At 37.1% G+C, this 17328-nt stretch overlaps 1 protein-coding gene across 2 annotated transcripts in view; it reads right to left on the bottom strand.

The window, feature by feature from the left end:
• Positions 1-17328, bottom strand: part of PCDH11X (protocadherin 11 X-linked) — a 62614-nt gene that overhangs the window by 14100 nt on the left and 31186 nt on the right. Inside the window, exons 1-2 of one of the 2 annotated variants that reach the window (XM_026035910.1) lie at positions 13945-14014; positions 8678-9261 (exon numbers count right to left, since the gene is read on the bottom strand). In XM_026035910.1, coding sequence (XP_025891695.1) covers positions 8678-9217 — 540 coding nt within the window. In that variant the 5' untranslated portion in view covers positions 9218-9261; positions 13945-14014. Of the gene's footprint in view, positions 1-8677; positions 9262-13944; positions 14015-17328 lie in introns of those variants that run through there. The other variant, XM_026035909.1, reaches the window with a different exon arrangement.

The raw sequence follows: 17328 nt of genomic DNA, 5'->3' as shown, positions 1-17328 counted from the left end.
ACGAGGAGAAAGTTGTGGCAAGCATCTAACCAWCCCAGAGAAGCATGTTTGCTCTGTAGAGAAAAAGAAGGTTTCCCAAAYAATAAAAACTTAGCCTTTCTGCATTGTTGAGAGAAAATAACACTGATCTACTATCTACTATATTAAGCTGCAGAAGTATGTGACATATGCAAGTGCAAGATGCCACTTCACTACATATTGGAAGATACCAAATAACACTGCATTTTCAAAGTAATAAATCTGGCACAGTCCCTGAGAAGACAGAGTGCCAGAAAGGCCTAAAAATAGCACTAGAGACACTGCACAGAGATTGGATTCCAAAATTGATTAAATAAGAGTCTGTTTACCATGTTGATCAGGGAATACTGAGAACAGACAAGAAATGTTTTCTGATGCTGGATTTATCGGGAAGCCAAAAGGTCTCCCTTCTCCAAGATGGAAGGCCTATCACAACCCCAGAAACTCATGGCACTTGGAGGCTCTTGGTAACCAAGGTGGCATCTCAGCCACTTCCAGGTTAGAAACAGGAAAACCATCATAAGGAGCCTCGGGGGATGATGACCTGATTCAACAAGAAGCCTAGAATTCATACACCAGAAAAACATGGTGTAAATAACTGCAGCTACCAAAGCATAACCATCAGGAGGCCCASACAGGCATTCAAACTATTTGCCAAGAAGTCAGGATTGTGCTGTCAGTTCATGACTTAAATCATTTGTACCATAACTTTTATGCATAAGAGACAACTACCAGACTACAGGAGAGGCCAAAATTCCTAAGACAAGGATAAATTCTAAGAGAAAACCAGGTAGTCCATATACTACAGGAAAATGAAGCATGCTCTGTTATTTCATAAACAAAATATCCTGAATATTTCTYTTGAACAAATAACTCATTCCCATGAAACAAGAGATGGTGTGAAACTCATATGAGAAAGGAGAGCTCCATCCATCATTCATGGTCTACTTKGAAGACCGACTTTGGAATTCCTCAYATTTGGGGCTGGCATCCCATACAAGACAAATCACTAATGGAAATCACTTACGTATAAATCCAGAATTAATTGYAATTCCAGAATACTTTTTTGAGATTACATAGTAAACAAAATGGGGAACAAASAGAAAACACCACTTCGTTTGTACATTTAATTGTCCTACAAACAGGCTGAAAAAGCCGCTAAAGGAAATCAAGGTGAAAAAAAAWCCTGGGGTTAATAGAGAAAGAATACCAAAGTGAAAAAGCCATGTAATATCCCATTCTGAAAAGCGCAGAGGAACATCCTGACTCAAAGAAAAAGACAATTTGCTTGATAAGGCAAAGAGGGGAAAAAAAGGCAATAATTTGACTTTGGAACATCAGCAATAACCAAAGCAATAACACATTGCATTAATAGAGCCAGCAATTATAGCACAATGTGAGAAAAATGTATTTCAATACTGACAGCTGATGACTCAGAACTCATTCCTTCTACCAGTGTTTCTTTTTGTTTCTTTAAAATTGTCTGAAATGCTCTTTGCTACATGTCCCAGCTTCAAAAGCTCTATAGGCCTAAAGCATTCAGACCAATTATATTTTGGGGCTAGGGAATATAAATTACTTAGCAATAAACCTTTCTTTCAGAAATAAAAATAACCATACTAATGCAGTCAAGTGCCACGATCCATAGTTTACACAGGATTTAAATCTAATAGCTTAGATTTAATAGCTAACAGGACACAATTTTGGACTTACCCCTCTCCCATGCCTTTTTTAAGGAATTACCTATCATATATTTGGGGGAATATAGCAAAGACACCTGCTATTAAAAAGCATAAGTAAAAGCCAAAGCACACTATTACTCTATAAGCCTTTAATATTTAAATCGGATATTTTATACCAAAATTAAAACATCCAGAAAAATGGAATATTTCCAATATTTTAAGAATTACAAATTCCTTGACCATCAAAAAACAGGAGGAGTGAAAAGCAAGTTAGAACAAGAGAAATCTAGAAGTGTGGTGAATATAATCTCTCCTTTGTTTCCACTCTTTCTTTGCAKAAAATCGTTAACAAATTTTTAATCATCTCATACATACATGTGAAAAGACAATTAGTTGTTAAATAACTTGGAATGAGGAATAAAAATAACATAGAATGACCTTGTGATTTGAGTGCATCCTGTCAAGAAGATCATTCTAGGTTTCTCATCATAGCTATTCAATACRTAAGTTGTACTACTGCCTCGATTAGAAGATTTAAGAGGAAAATAATCCCCACACAAACATTCTGAAAGTAGATTCAAGGTTTCAAAGAACTTGCCTTCGCCTGGCAATCATCTTTTGCAGCAATACAAACYGATTTGTTACTTTAGAACTTGCGGTAACTATGGTGAGAAAAAGAATGATATTCAAATGTTTCATGAACATTCATGGATCTTGATAGTTGCTAGCTTCTGCAGCAATAAGGCTCTTAATGTGCAAGTAATGAGGTTAGCAGGTTTTTAAAGGAAAAAAAATGACAGAAAAATTACCACCGAATGCATGATTACTGCTACATCAAGACAAAAGACTCAATGTCATTAACATAACTGATGAACTGTCTAGAAAACAAAAGGTCAATTTTCAAAGATAAAATCCTGCCAAATACTGAACATATAAAAGTAGTGCATTATCACAACGAAGGATCTCAAGGTACTCTAAAAAGGCACTTGCTCTTTTTCTGTGACATACAAGCCATAAAAAGTCTTCAGAAGTAGTGTAAGTTCTGAGACAGCAGTAAAGATTACTGCTGCAGTATAATTTGTCCCAAGTGCATTGTTAGCAACTTGCCAAAACAAAATGTCCCATTTATAAGATTTCTAAAAATACATATTTAAGCCATAATGATTTCTTCTATTGCATCTGAGTAAAAGCTTCCCGAAGATGCAATTTGTTAGAACTGTTCTCACCTATCTATTCTGGAGAAAGACCACAGTCGGAAAGCTGAAAGCCATATTTGACCTCCAAGTTCTTGAGGAGGCCCTGATTTATATAAATGAGATAGGAGGGAGAAATTTTCAAGGAGCATGGAAAAAGGGAGAAATCAGATGTCCCTATCAAGGACAGAAATTATGCGTTCAGGAGAGGCTTATACCTCACTCAGCTCCAAGAACAACATGGTCAGCTAGCTGCAGGTCCACTTCACTGTCAGCTTCAAATAAAAAAAAAAAAACACACACACACCCTAGCACTTACTGTAAAATTTCAAATCAACTTATTTTAAAATTTCAGTTCAACATAAAACAGGAGTTTACTGATCTTGAATGTGATATTTAGTATTTTTCCCACACATTTTCTTCAGAAATGCAGTATACTGCTATGCTATGTTAAACACAAATGTAAAAATTCATCTTTCAGATAACAGTGTACATATTCAATATAAATGCCTAACAATAACCTACACTTTCTGCGACTTCAACAGCACATTTGCAGTTTCATCATCAATATTGTGCAAATGCAGATCAAGATGTTTTAAACACTACCAATACACACTCTTTCACACAGATGCAAACTAAAGTATAATTTTGTAGGGATATATAGTTGTCTGTTAACCCTTTTGATTTATTGGAAAGAATATTCGGGATTTTSTAATTGGCAATTTCTCCTCATATAGACAAAATTGATTTTTTTTTCCTTTATACTCAATGYGTCTCGAAAAGGCAGAGCTAATTTTTAGCTGCTGTTTATGTATTTGGTTTCAAGAGGACTGTGTAAATAAACCGTCAGTCTGGTTTGCTCAGGAAGCATCACCATATCCATGCTAACTAATGGACTGATCTGTCTGGACATCAGCAAAAGATAATATTCATGTAAGATAGATGATGTGAAGATCTCCATTTGACAGATATGTGCCCTCCAGCTCAAGTCTATCATCCTTTCCACACAGAGCCATGCTAAGCCATACGTTATTGTTTTGTGACAGCTAGTGTGAAAATCAGAGCCTTGAATGCAGAGAGATACAACAACTTGTCCCTCAGCCTAACTCGCTGAACTCCCCGTGCCTGGGAGCTAGACTTTCTCCTCCAGTCTTCRGTTAAGTCCCTAAAGGGATGTTAGGATAATGGAACCTGACAGGTCTACAGTAAGGATGCCATAAACCACCCTCAAGGATCCTTGTGTCAACCACCAAGCAGCAATTACCTCGACTCTCGAGCTGCTGAACACTACCAACAGTAGGTTTTTACCTACTTTGAAGCAGTTTCATAGTTGAACTTGGTGTTTTTATCCACACAGTCAAAATTACCTGATCCAGACAATTATTTTCATACAGACTGAAAGTTGGGCAAATGCCCTATTGCTTTGTATCAGAATCATTTATCTAAATATAACTTCACATCATAAGAATCTTAAAGTTCATTTAACATTAKGTATCTTTATAACATGCAACACTAATTCCCCTTCCCTTTCTTTTCTCGCAGCAACAACCTAACTGGGGTTACCTAAATAAATCCTATTTTAAGTCACTGAACCCATCAATTCTTTAAAACRCTTATCAAAAACATGCTGTGCAGAACCAAGTCCTACACTACCAGCATTTAGAGAGGCTCACTAAAGGTTTTTTTTATGACAAGGTATCAGAGTATGACATATACCAAGTAATTTATGTCCCTATACATGCAATAATAGAACAAATATTTGGGGACAGGCATGCAAGGTGTTTTGCATAGATAAGAAAAAAAATGAGCTCTCACTATTAATGAGAAGCCCAAGGAAAAGTAAAATCATTAAGTTATGAAAAATGAATCTACTTTTCAGTAACTGATTTCTAGAGCAGAGGGTATGTCCTTACAAGATTTGCTCTAAGATCACTGCATCCTAAAAGTTCCTACTTTCAGCTCCTCACTGARACCAACTGATCTCAGGCTTCCAAAAAGAAACAAGGCTTTCCCTAACCATGGCTGCACAGCACCGGCATCCAGAGCTCTATCAAACTGCATAAAAACAATCTCCATTGACACACATATCAAAGAACTTAAATTTAGTGTTTCTGAAGCTCAAATTTTGAATTAAATTCCTTGGTAAGAGGATGCATTTCCCTATAGCCATTTAGTTAGTTAGCATTTCCCTAACCCTCAAATTTTAGATCTAGCCCAACTGCACAGCACACGACTACTTCATGAGTAAAATAAATTAAACAGAAACCAAAATCCAGAAGCATTTGGAAGGTAGAAGTACCAACAGTGAGCAGAAACATTCAATGACACTTTAGTTTCTACAAAGGAACATGAAAGGAGACAAGTTTATATGAATAAGGGCTGGTTTTGAAGTCTACAAGGTCCATAGGTGGGAGTCAGGAGCATTCAAGGGACTCTCAGAATTCCCATCTGTTTGGATGGCAATTTTCTGTGTGTGTCTGCAGAARGAGGGAGGGAGAAGATACTGCCCACGTGAACAAAAATGAGGCTACGTTACAACATTAGGCAAATACCTCAACCTTCCAGCCCTGTCAGGGAAAGACATTTCAGTTCTGACCTATTCCCCACCACCACTGTGAACTCAACAAAAATTGCTCAACCTCGTTCCAAAGGCACCTGTCTATTCTAGAAAACCTCTCCCTATTTAAACACAATTGAAAGATACCTCAGAGAGGCAACATCTACAACTTGCTATTTATGCAATCCCATGCACTAGCGAGTGGCCACAGAGCTTGCCTGAAGCCCCCCTCCAGCACAGCACCTCCTAAACCCGCTTTAGAACGGGCCTTAACCCACACCAGCCATTACAACAGAGATGAAAATCAACCTGTCCTGCTGGATAAAGCCATCTGTTCAAGAACTACTTGGGAACAGTTCCCCTTATTGCCATCTAACAGAAAATTGAAGACATGCTTCAAATGAAAACCTTATAGTCACCACATAGGCTTCCGTCACCTGTAAATTATATGTGTATTAACCAAGCTTTACTTAGTACCTTGAATATATATATACACATATTTATAAAGGTTTTATATGTATACTAATTATATATATTTAAATACATAACAATGTAACTAGCAGCAGTATTTGGCACTAAAGGCACAGCCAAACAGTACATAGGCATTTCACGTAATAATGTGCAATGCAACTGCCCACCTCAGAGCTGCAAAGACCTCAAGACCTATCTAGCTGCACATAAGAGACAATCAAGTGATAGATGGATAAAGAATAAAATAAGCACAAGGCAGCAAACAGGCAGGGCATCCTACCCAACATATAAAAAACAGGGCAGCAAAACAAAGATATTCAGTTTTGGGAGAAGCAACATAAAGCACCAAGTATGGTCAAGGAAAGTCGGAGAAAGACAACTCCATTCCAGTTTCCACTTGTCATTAGAGAGCTCTCCAGACTGATYGCATTGCTATGACCAAGCAGACAAAGGCTTTAGCTATCAGTGCTCACTATAGCACTCTATACACACAGCTCAGGAAGGATACTCTTGTTGAAGACCAAGAGGTTCGCAATATTTAGTGATCATGGCTGATGTGTGAGAACATACGGCTGAAATGAAATACACTGTTCACAAACGAGCTTAGTGAAGTCTTGCTTCAAAGTTTAAAAATGGTCCAATTGATCTGTTGGCCAAATACTCCCACCACAGCAATCTAATTCCTTGGGACAATACACATGCAAACATATATTTTCAGGTGCAAAAATCTGAAAATCTGAAATCTGAACCTCAGATCTTTGAAGTTGTGGAGGAAAAAAAAATGTCTACCATGGGTTGACTGGCATCAGAGCAGTCACCAAATAAAACTGTTGAGATTAAGAAAAAATTGAGGATCATGTCACTAAAGGAATAAATATTGAATCTAAAAAAGGGAATATAGTCACCTATCTAAACATGAAGTGGCACCAGATGATTTGGCTATTAATAAAATGAATTTCACGGGTATTGGCAGCTAACAAAATGGCTCTTGATACCGCTTCCATTTTGCGGCAGGGCCTCATGGCAACTTGACAGCTACCTGAGAAAGCTGGGCAGAGAAGAGTGTGTTTGTGCACTCGTGTTCTGAACAGCTTGCTGAAGCTCTTACACAGACACACATTTTGTCCTTGCACCTGTCTAGACTCAAAACTCCAAACCAGTTGGATCTCACTCTCTCCAGATCTTCTCTCCCAAAGCAAAGAAAAACCATCCAAGTAACAGCTACAACCACAGCTTCTATCTGCACTTGCTGAAGGAGGAGCCCCTTTCTTTTCCTCCAAAAAAGGTTATGTAGAATATAATTCATCAAGAGAACTTCATATATTCGAGTCATCTACACAAGGATTTCTACTGCTCACCAGAAATATTCATTTCTGCCCCTTTTTCTCCTTCTTATTCACTTCGGGAATTAACATTGTAGAAACTACTGGGACTTGAAGGGAATAACATGTGGATGCTACTATTCCACACAGTGCCGCTGGTTTTTGCAAACTGCTTCTTGGCAAGTCAAGATAGAAGAATTTGGTGGTTCTTTTGAAGAAAGTGAATGAATAACTCAAAAATTACCAAACAAACACTCAAGAGAACAACCTAGCTAATTTGTGTAGGAGACCAGTCTACCAGGCAGTGATGGTATGAATTATTCTGGCAGTAGCAAACCTGACACAGGCATTCACAATGTGTATCCCATAACTCTTGTTTATCCCCATCATCCACTAATGACCTTCCTGTCCATTATTTTGAAAAATAAATCGGGGACGCCTAAATAAATTTATTATCATTTTAAGTATTTGATGAAAATAACAAATGTCTTTTTTCTGGAACATCCCTCATCACATCACATCTTCAGACAGGGCCAAATTTCCTCTGCCTTACTTCAGGTAAGCAGCTGCACTTTGTATTTCAGACAAGCTCTTGCTTGCACAGTACACATATTCTATCACTTGGCTGATCTGTTACATGATGTTTCTGAACATTTAGTCCAAAAATACACCACAACAGCAGTCTTATTTTTTCAAGTTATCAGAAGTGTTGCTCACTCAGTCCCCCAGGACTCCCAGTTTTGCTCTTTTCCCATAGTTATCCTTTTCCTCAAATAACAGTCTATTTCCCTTGGATATATTATCTAAGACTTCCCTATTTAGAGAGCATACTTATTTCACCAGCTTTTCTTTAGCTCTTTTTTTTTTTTCTTCTTTTCTGGTCTTATTTTTTGCTATTACTATCATCTATCTAGTATCCTGCTAACCCAAATTCTTAGTTAAAATAGGGGATAAAGGTAACTTGGCATCCTACTGGACATTCCACCATCTACCGCATCACAGAGGTCTGTCTACTCTCAAAGCAACCTAGGAACTAAAAATCTTCAAAAGATTACAACAACACCCGTTCCTAGTCTCCTGTCTGTCACTAGTGCTCACAACTCCACAAGTGACTGAAGCAGCAAGACATTTAAGGGGAATAAGGCAGAAATTTCATTAAGCTGATAGTAACCACCAATATCAGTGCACACTAGCTATTAAGCCAGTCAAGTCCACCTTGGCCKGTACATTACATGCTTTTGCAGTCAGTGATGTGGATAACATGGGGTTTGTGGTCCAGGCTGTAATTTCACATTTCAGGACAAGTATTTACAGTGTAACATGATTATGGAACACAGCTTCCTATTTTTAATGGGCTGGTGACAACTGGCAACCTTTGTGGGTTCAAAGTAACACAAAGACACACAAAAACATAAAAGAGTGGAAGAAACCCACCTTAAGGAGCTCATAATGCTGAATACCATTCGCACCGATATCGGGATCGATGGCAGATGGAACAGAATAGCGGGAATTAATCGCTGTGTTTTCGGGGATAGAGATGTTAATAACTGTTGAGGGAAAGAGAGGGGCATTATCATTTATATCCTCAATTAGGAATCTGATCTTGACCAATCTGAAGACTTCATCAGGCAAAACAGCAACCTCCACTTCATAGAAGCAGCGGTTCTCACTCGAGATGCCAGAACACAGTTTCTCTCGGTCTATGCGGTTGGCCGTGGTGAAGATCTCCCCAGTGTTTTCCTCCACCCGAACTAATGGAATATCCCCAGTCTTGTACACAAGCTTGAACTGAAGCGGTGAGGAAAGGGGCACATCTGGGTCCAGGGTTAAGTTAAGATCCTTGAGCAAGTTGCCAATCAGGACATTTTCAGGCAGTTCTTCCCGCACGGTGTAATTCTTCTCCTGTGCGCCAGATTGGAATATGATACAGGCCAATAAGACTGCCAAGAGGTAGGTTCCAAACAGCAAGTCCATCTCCAGAATGACTAATGAGGATCCGTGCAGAAGACCAAGGGTAGCTGGAAAAATGRAGAGAAAGAAAATCTTACAAATACAGAATACTGTGTTCTAAAAATAATGGAAAGAGAGTATTTCCCAACACAAACAACCTGAACAGCTGCAAAACCCAAGTTAGTAAAACYACATTTAACGAAGCTTTATAAAGATCTTACACATTTTTATTTAAATCTTCTTACTAAACAGCGAGGTAAAATTTTTAGTTTAGGATCAGGATACATGAACAAATAAACATAAACAGAGAATGTTTTTTCCTCTGCACGAGGTTTTCTTTTGCTCAAGAAAAAAAAAAAATCTGTCTTTTAACCTACTGCCAACATTGTCCTTGATTTCCTCCTCTTGTCTCTAAAGAAAGAGGTAGGTAAGAAAACTGTAAACAGCCATCTGCTGAAAACATTTCTTTTTATACTTCTCACGCAAAGCTGGAAAAATCAAGAACATTTATTTTTTCCCCCAAGTTTTACGCTGACAAAATTACGCAATACTTGATAACAGGAAGGAAAGTTGAATGTTTCTAAATATCAGAATTTAATGTGCCAGAAAAACTGATCTAAGTCGGGGTCTAGTGAACATTAGTCAAAGGGTRGAAATATCCAACACAGCTACAGACACAATTAAAACAGTCACTTTCTTTGAAAAGGACAAGAACTGACCTAATGTTAGAAAGAACACACTGCTATTCCAGTCACTGAAWTTTGGGTGACATGTCTGAACTGATTAGAGCAGTAGGCAAATCCTAGCAGAGAAAGACAACAGCTGAACATCCAGGGCTTTTAACTCTAGAACTAAAGCTGCAGGACTGGTCCTAGCAAYAAGGCTGAACTCACAAGTCTCAGTGCTCTGGCTGCCTACCATATCATAGACTAATAATGCCAGATTTAACATTAATTTCTATTATAGTACTGATTTCTTTTGCTTGCAGGGGGAAAGAGGGAGATTTCAGAATTATCTTCTGACATGGACTCCTTCTTAAAGGTCTTTTTCAACCACTGGGATCCCATGCAAACMCAAGTATGTCACACAGCACTCTGGGTCCCTCTGCCTTTGCAGACCCAGGATCACCTGGGACAGTCTGGGGTGCCTAAATGGGCTACAGATCCCTCCCTTTACATGGATTTTCTAGTCAATGATGTTTTAGCTCATACCACCTTCGCATCTGCTTCCCATAATACCCRTGCTTCTAACTTCTTGACTTCTTTTCATCGCTCATATAAAAATTTAACTTCTTCCCCTGTCTTTTCTGACTTTATTTTCCATTTTATAGCATAAATTCACTCTTGCAGATCAAGTTGCRGTAGTTTAAGAAATTACTGAAGCCAGTAATTGTCTCCACCTGTTAGTTACTGCCTTTCAGCAATACCAATACAGGGTAATTTCCATCAACCTGCTTGGCTTTGCAGAGCAGCACATGAGGAGCACTAACAGTTATTCCATTGCACCTCTGGAGCGGTAACCTGCCTCACACTGGGAGCTACGGGAAGAAAGAAACTTGTTTTAACACCTCAGCTAGATTTGCAAAGTGCTTCTTTCTACATCAGCATGATTGAACTGTAAAGCATTTCTGGCTTCACGCTTACACAAAAGGAGCAAGATGAAGAGAAATCCGACCACACACACCTTCACTCATTAAAAAAGCTTATTGGAGCAATTTAATTAACCTGAGATGACTACATGGCTGGGAATTGGATATGCAGGTTATGTGGCATGGGTACCAAGTCATCTGCAGGGCTTTGGTAATTCAGAGCAAGGCACAAGAAGACACTGAACAGCCATTCAGGAGTGAAACAAGATCATAATAGAGTCATTTTACAAATCCATTTTAATGTTAACATTATTTTAAACAGCAGATCAAGAATACCAGCATATACTGATGATCATTAATGATAACAGTATGAGTTTCATGAAAGCATAGTGACAGTACAAATACATATATATATATATATTTGGTATTCGAGGTGTGTTACATTTCTATGGATGCAGTAGCTCCAGCAATGATCAGACCCACTAAATGAAGTGGGCACAGATACTCAACCTGCTGATGATATAACTTCAGCAGATGGTTTTAGATCCACTATTGTTAAAATTGTTAAAAATAATTTTGTWAATAAGTAAAACTGTTCAAAATATTTATAGTATTGCCATGCACAACAGCAGTAAAAGTGTTGTCATAATAGTGATATTTACACTGTATTACACTGATATTTAAAGGTTCCCATCAAAACAAGGTTTCACATACTGCACATACCAGAAAGCAGTATTAACCTCCAGTAGAGGAGAAAGAGTGAAAAAAAAGCTGAAATAGTATAAAACTGGAAAACACACCATGTTCTATCTTCTCTGGAGCTATATTTTCAACTTGTAGTTAASTTATGAGCTGGAGGATTAAAACAAAATTAAACCAAATTTCAGTACCCATATTAAATTTCTCACTGACAACACTGCCACAAAAATAACCTATAAATTACAATATTGTAACAGTATTATACACAGATGCATATAATTGACTAACTACTCTTAGGTTTTAATATATTTTAATGATTCATAAGGCAATAAATGCTACTTTGCTTCTCTCTCACTCTAGTTTTGAGGTTACGGGAGATTTTAATTACACTGAATAAAAAAGTTTGYGTTTTATGAAGGAAGATTTATAAGGCAGTTTCAAGATGAGCACCCAAGTCTAGCAGCCTAAAAAGTTCAGGAAAAGTTTTCCAAATCAATTCTGAGGGTGGTGATAGTGCTAGTAAATAATTAAAAATTACTTGYGAGTAGTCTAGTTATAATGCCAGTGTAATAACTATACTTATATCCTATAGTTATAATTCTAGTTACAGCCCCAGTGGATTTTCAGGAATTATAAAACAGCAAGAAAGGGACTTAGGAGGTCTACCAACCTGAGAGTAACATTTCCCAGAATTGCATTATGCATGTTCTATTTCTAATGAAGTTTGAATAACTTTATTTTAAAAATGTGTTATATAAAAGAATAAAGCCCCACCCCAAAACAGTATTTGAATTTAGTAAACAATGTCATATGAATATTAACATGGCTTTTATGTTGCCTGGTATCACCAGAGCTATTCTAAATTTGAAATACTTAGAAATGCTTCTAAGGTGCCTATCTAAACAACCAGGAGCAGCAGTTTTGAATCTTTAATAACCAAAGACATGATCCTTTAAGGGGAAAAAAGATCCAACAATTCATATTTTCTTTCTAGATGGAACATCTAAAGGAGCATCTCATGTCACAGTGAAACTTGTTCTTAAAGAAAACTTCTTAATAAAGTCATATATGTCATTTGTGTCACAGCGCTGGTGGGAACCCTATGGCAAGAGCAGCACAAAGACGAGTAGCAGGAAGCACTAACAAAGTGGCACTTCGATGGCTACAACACCAGAATCATTCCTAATGACACACAAAATTCCAAGTATCTCATTTCTGCCCACATCACCACATATCATACATATCATAAAGTGGAAATTCTGAATATAAATACAAATCTAAAATAAAGACTAAAGAAATATCCATCAAATCGATATGACAAAATCAGACAAACCAGAGCATTAAAAATTACCCTTCAGAAGAGAGAAAGTGAATGAAAACAGATGGTGGAAAATTTGTAACTAAGTACAAAAGGTAACAAAATAGGAAATCGAAAAAAAGCCTTCAAAATCAAGGATGAGCCAAAAGCTCCATTCATGGAAACTTGCTTCCCAAAAACTTTAGACTAGTTAAAATATGTATATTTACATCTTTGTAAAAAAAGATATTGTGTTTGAGAAATTATCTTTATATAAATGACCATATTTTATACTGTTTTCTATTTTGKAAATCTTATTACATATCCCTAAGAACTCTAGAATTCTAGTGTGCATTGGTTATATAAAATTCCAGAAAGGAAGGAGATGAAAAAAATCATTTCTCTTCCATTCCGAGGTTAAGACTTGATCTGATAACAGAACTCCCTTCTCTCCAGGTGTACTTTTAATCACTTAAATTTGTACTTACGGCCCCGAGTTTCTCTTAACTTCAACAGAACATACCAAAAGACTAATTGCTCCCACAAATTTTCCTAACAAAAACAAGGAAGAAAGAATTTGCACCATATCCCTTGCTTAACAAGTTATCAGTAAGCTACAGGATATCATAGTAAAAAATGCATCTACAAAAAAATATTTCATAATTTGTTTATTCCTGCTCCTCTAAGGCTATTGAAAAACAGACATTTCTGTACCTTATCTTGTCAGACTCATGAATGAGTACGTTCAGGTATACAAATTACATATGCTTATGCGGTCCTTAATTAATTAGGTTCATTATTGAAATTATAATTAATAGTTATCTAAGCATCAAAGAACTTAGACTTCTTTACATTCTATCTCTATCAGTAAAATAGGATCACAATGGTTCAGGCAGTTTTACACACATCCTTACAAACACTCCACAAAAGCAAAATATATTTCCTAGTCAATCCCCTTTCTTCAAGCAAAAGTTCGTGCCGTGCAGAAATAAAATTTAACAACATTGTCCCCATGGAAGTGTTCAGAGAAGAAGTGATATTTTTTAGTCATTGGCAAAAGAATAGCTAGTTATCACATGCTCTTTTCCATGCTCTTATCATATGCAGCATATTCCATGCTCTTTTTAAGCTGGCCTAAATTTGAATCAAAGTTTGCCTGGACACAACCTGGGCAAGGTGCTCCAAGTGACGCTGCTTGAGCRGGCGGGCTGGACTAGATGGATTCCTGAGGCTACTTCCCAAAACCATGGACATTTCACAGAGAACACYCTGCATGAGACAGACCTGCAAGGGGAGTGTAAATGAGTTCCTGGTTGCGCACGGTCTCACAGAGATGCTGCTCTCCTCCAGGCCCTCCCAGAGCCACGACATCTGAGGGGTTGAACTGCTCCCCACACAGCCCCACAAGGTGTTTCCAGAAAGTTCCTCCTTCCCACCAGCCCTATGCAAAAGCAGAGGCAACATCTGGGGTTTCAAAAGGTCTCACAACAAAAGTCTTTGGGGAGGTGGTAACTACCACCATCTAGTAGTTCCCCTCCYCTCCACAGCTGCCTCCGGCCACCTGGAAGCCAAAATAAGGCTTCTTCCCCACAAGACCCTTCAGCACCTGCCCTCAGCAGCAAGGAGAGGTGGCACAGGGCAAAGCCACCTCCTTCCCCATCGCCTTCAAGAAGGTTCTCCAGGGACCCCAACCTCACACCACCTATGGAGCAGCCCTGAGGAGCAAGCCATCCTGGCTGCCCCTTTGCCATAGACCAAGTCCCTCACCAACATTTCTGGCCAGCAAACAGCAAATTACTGGGTTTGTTACAGCAAACCCAGTAACAGCCACCTCCACTCACAAGCTCATTAGGAAAAACCTTTACCACGTCTAAGCTATATAAGCAAGTATTGGAGATGCCACACACCTGTGGTGGCTATTAACGGTGCTATGGGTTTCAATTGGAGATGAGAGCCAGCTGTGGGGCTATTTTATTTTATTTTATTTTATTTTATTTTATTTTATTTTATTTTATTTTATTTTATTTTATTTTTCGAAAATGTACATGGATAAGGGTGTATCAGCCATGGTGTCCTCTACAAATTGTAGCGCGCGTTTTTCCAGCCTGGCCTACATATAGTTCTGTGTTTCCCAGGTTCAATGCGATGAATTATTACATGCTTGCTTTCCCAAAGCCACTTTAGTGCCACGTTGTTGGTACAGACTTTTAGTGGCAGAAGGAAAAATCCCTGTATTTAGAGTCTATAAAGCACTTTGGGGATCTGAAGTGAACGGTGCTATACACATAAAAAGTATTAGTGAGAGCACCCGCGGCATTGCCTGGTATTAGAAAAATCTATGGGAAAAAGTGGACTGTCCTTTCCCCACTAACTATGGAAAATCAGAGAGAAGAAAAGAAAAAGCAGTTTGGAATAAGATTTTTTTGTGATGTGTTAAGTGGGAGAGCAATAGCATCTGGGTTTGATCCCAGTTCATTATAGTTAATAGGATTAAGATCAAGCCTTACTTACTAATTCACATGTCACATTATTAAAGGCATGAATTTACTTTTCATGTCCTTAAATACATATATATCATATGTATATAAATATACATACTTTTAAAATCAAATTCAGTATCATCATTTGATTATTTCCTTGTGACCCAGCTCCATTTGTCTTTAATTATCTGTTGTTCTTAGTCCAATTCTCACAGTTTTTCTAAGGAAAAATTCTCTCCTTGATATGTCATTAGCATAAAATGACTCTGAATGGAAGTAATTAATGATGACAATAATAAAAATAATAGCCAGTTATCTCTGATTTTTTTCACATTATTTGATGCAACTTCTGGACAAAAGATGCGTGTCAAGTTATGCATGCATTGCAAAGAAGTTTAACACTTTTTATACTAATGGAGTAGGACTGAACTTTTAATGATTTGATATTAAATAGTAAAGATGTAAGAGMTATTGAAAAGTGAATTAAAATATCCAGTAAATCTTAAATAAGTTTCTCATCACTATAAATATGCCTTGCTGGTATATAAAGAGGATTGCTTTAAGTGCATGTTTGCTGTAGGTGGAAATGTAAAATATTTTTCGCAGTTTGATTGTTATTAGGGCAGTATGAATACWTAAAAGAGTATCAAAGTATCAAAGAATGTATTTTAATGTTTTTGAAAGATGCATAAATTTATTGAGGATAATATAACTCCTTCACAGACCGGTACTGAAAACATGAAAAATGTGCATTCCTGCATTCTTCTGACAAAGTGCAAGAGGATGAACTACTTGAAAAGTCTTTTTATTTAAAAAAAAAAAAAAGATATCGCCACATCAATAATGAGATCAGCATATATCTATAAATAAAAAGGCTAGCAGGTCTTCAGTCTTCATWGAAAAACATTTAAAAATCATATTGAAGAGCACTTTCTTACAGATTATGGGCACATCAGAGATTTTATCATTATTGAATCACCACACAGAGGATTTCTGAGGAAAATGGAGTTCTTGAAAGTAGGAATTAAGTGGGGAAAAATCTTAAAGGAATAATGTCGATGATCAGATTAAAATATCAAATTGAACTATATTCTTTGTATGCTTTRTCTTAAAAGTCATTTCTGTACTCTGTAAATGCAAGCAAAAAAACTAGATTTGCATRAAAATGGAGTGGCTTCATCATTTGACATTAACTTATTGCTTTAAAAATTAAAAAAAAAATAGAAAATACCACAAAATCCACCCAAGACTTGAGCTGTAGTGATCACAACAGGCAGAATCTCTGACTAACGTGGGATTGATCACTTGTAAAGTTTATCATGCTTCACATTTTGGTGTGACACTGCCTGCTTCAGTCAAGTAGAAATGACCACAGATACATTGGTTATTTCTGCAAATTGGGAGTTTGTATTAAGGTTTCAAAGGAAATGTCATGAAAACAGATAAATTATTAATTTTCATCAGCTAATTATGCCTCCAAATCTAAAAACCTACCAAGAAAAGACATGGTTTTCTTCAGAAGTACAATTTACTTTGAATCACTTCAGATCAATACCAATCACACATGGACATCATTACATTTCACTTTACAAGATATACAGACCCTAGTGATATAATAAACTGCATCATCAATTACTGGTATAAGAATTAGTAACACTGATTTATTATTAAATAAATAATAAAAATTCAAATCCTTAACATCTGACAATGTCGATATAACTGTCAGCCAGGACTCCTACCGATTTCAAGTAAAACTATAGATGTTCAGACCTTAAAGAATTCAACCCTGTGCTATTTAGTAAAGAAAATTTGCTATCCAGTAATAATGATCTGTCAAAATACCAATCTTGTGTTATATGCAAGCTGTATTAGATGCCCAAGACTAGGGCAAATTTCCCAGATTTTTCAAAGATGATGTTCTGTTCTGCTAGAAGAATTGAATTATTTAAATATTGCAGTATTCAAAAGTTCTTGCATTTCAACTGAAATTATTACAAAAAGAAGGTGAATAATCATACTGAAATGCATCCGTGTCTAATCATTTAACTATTTAATTGTACATTATGATTAT

Source organism: Nothoprocta perdicaria, unplaced genomic scaffold (genome assembly GCF_003342845.1).
Source record: "Nothoprocta perdicaria isolate Ctin4 unplaced genomic scaffold, notPer1 scaffold_17, whole genome shotgun sequence".
NCBI lineage: Eukaryota > Metazoa > Chordata > Aves > Tinamiformes > Tinamidae > Nothoprocta > Nothoprocta perdicaria.
Note: the sequence above shows the minus strand (reverse complement) of the source record. Positions and strands in the feature narration are given on the sequence as shown.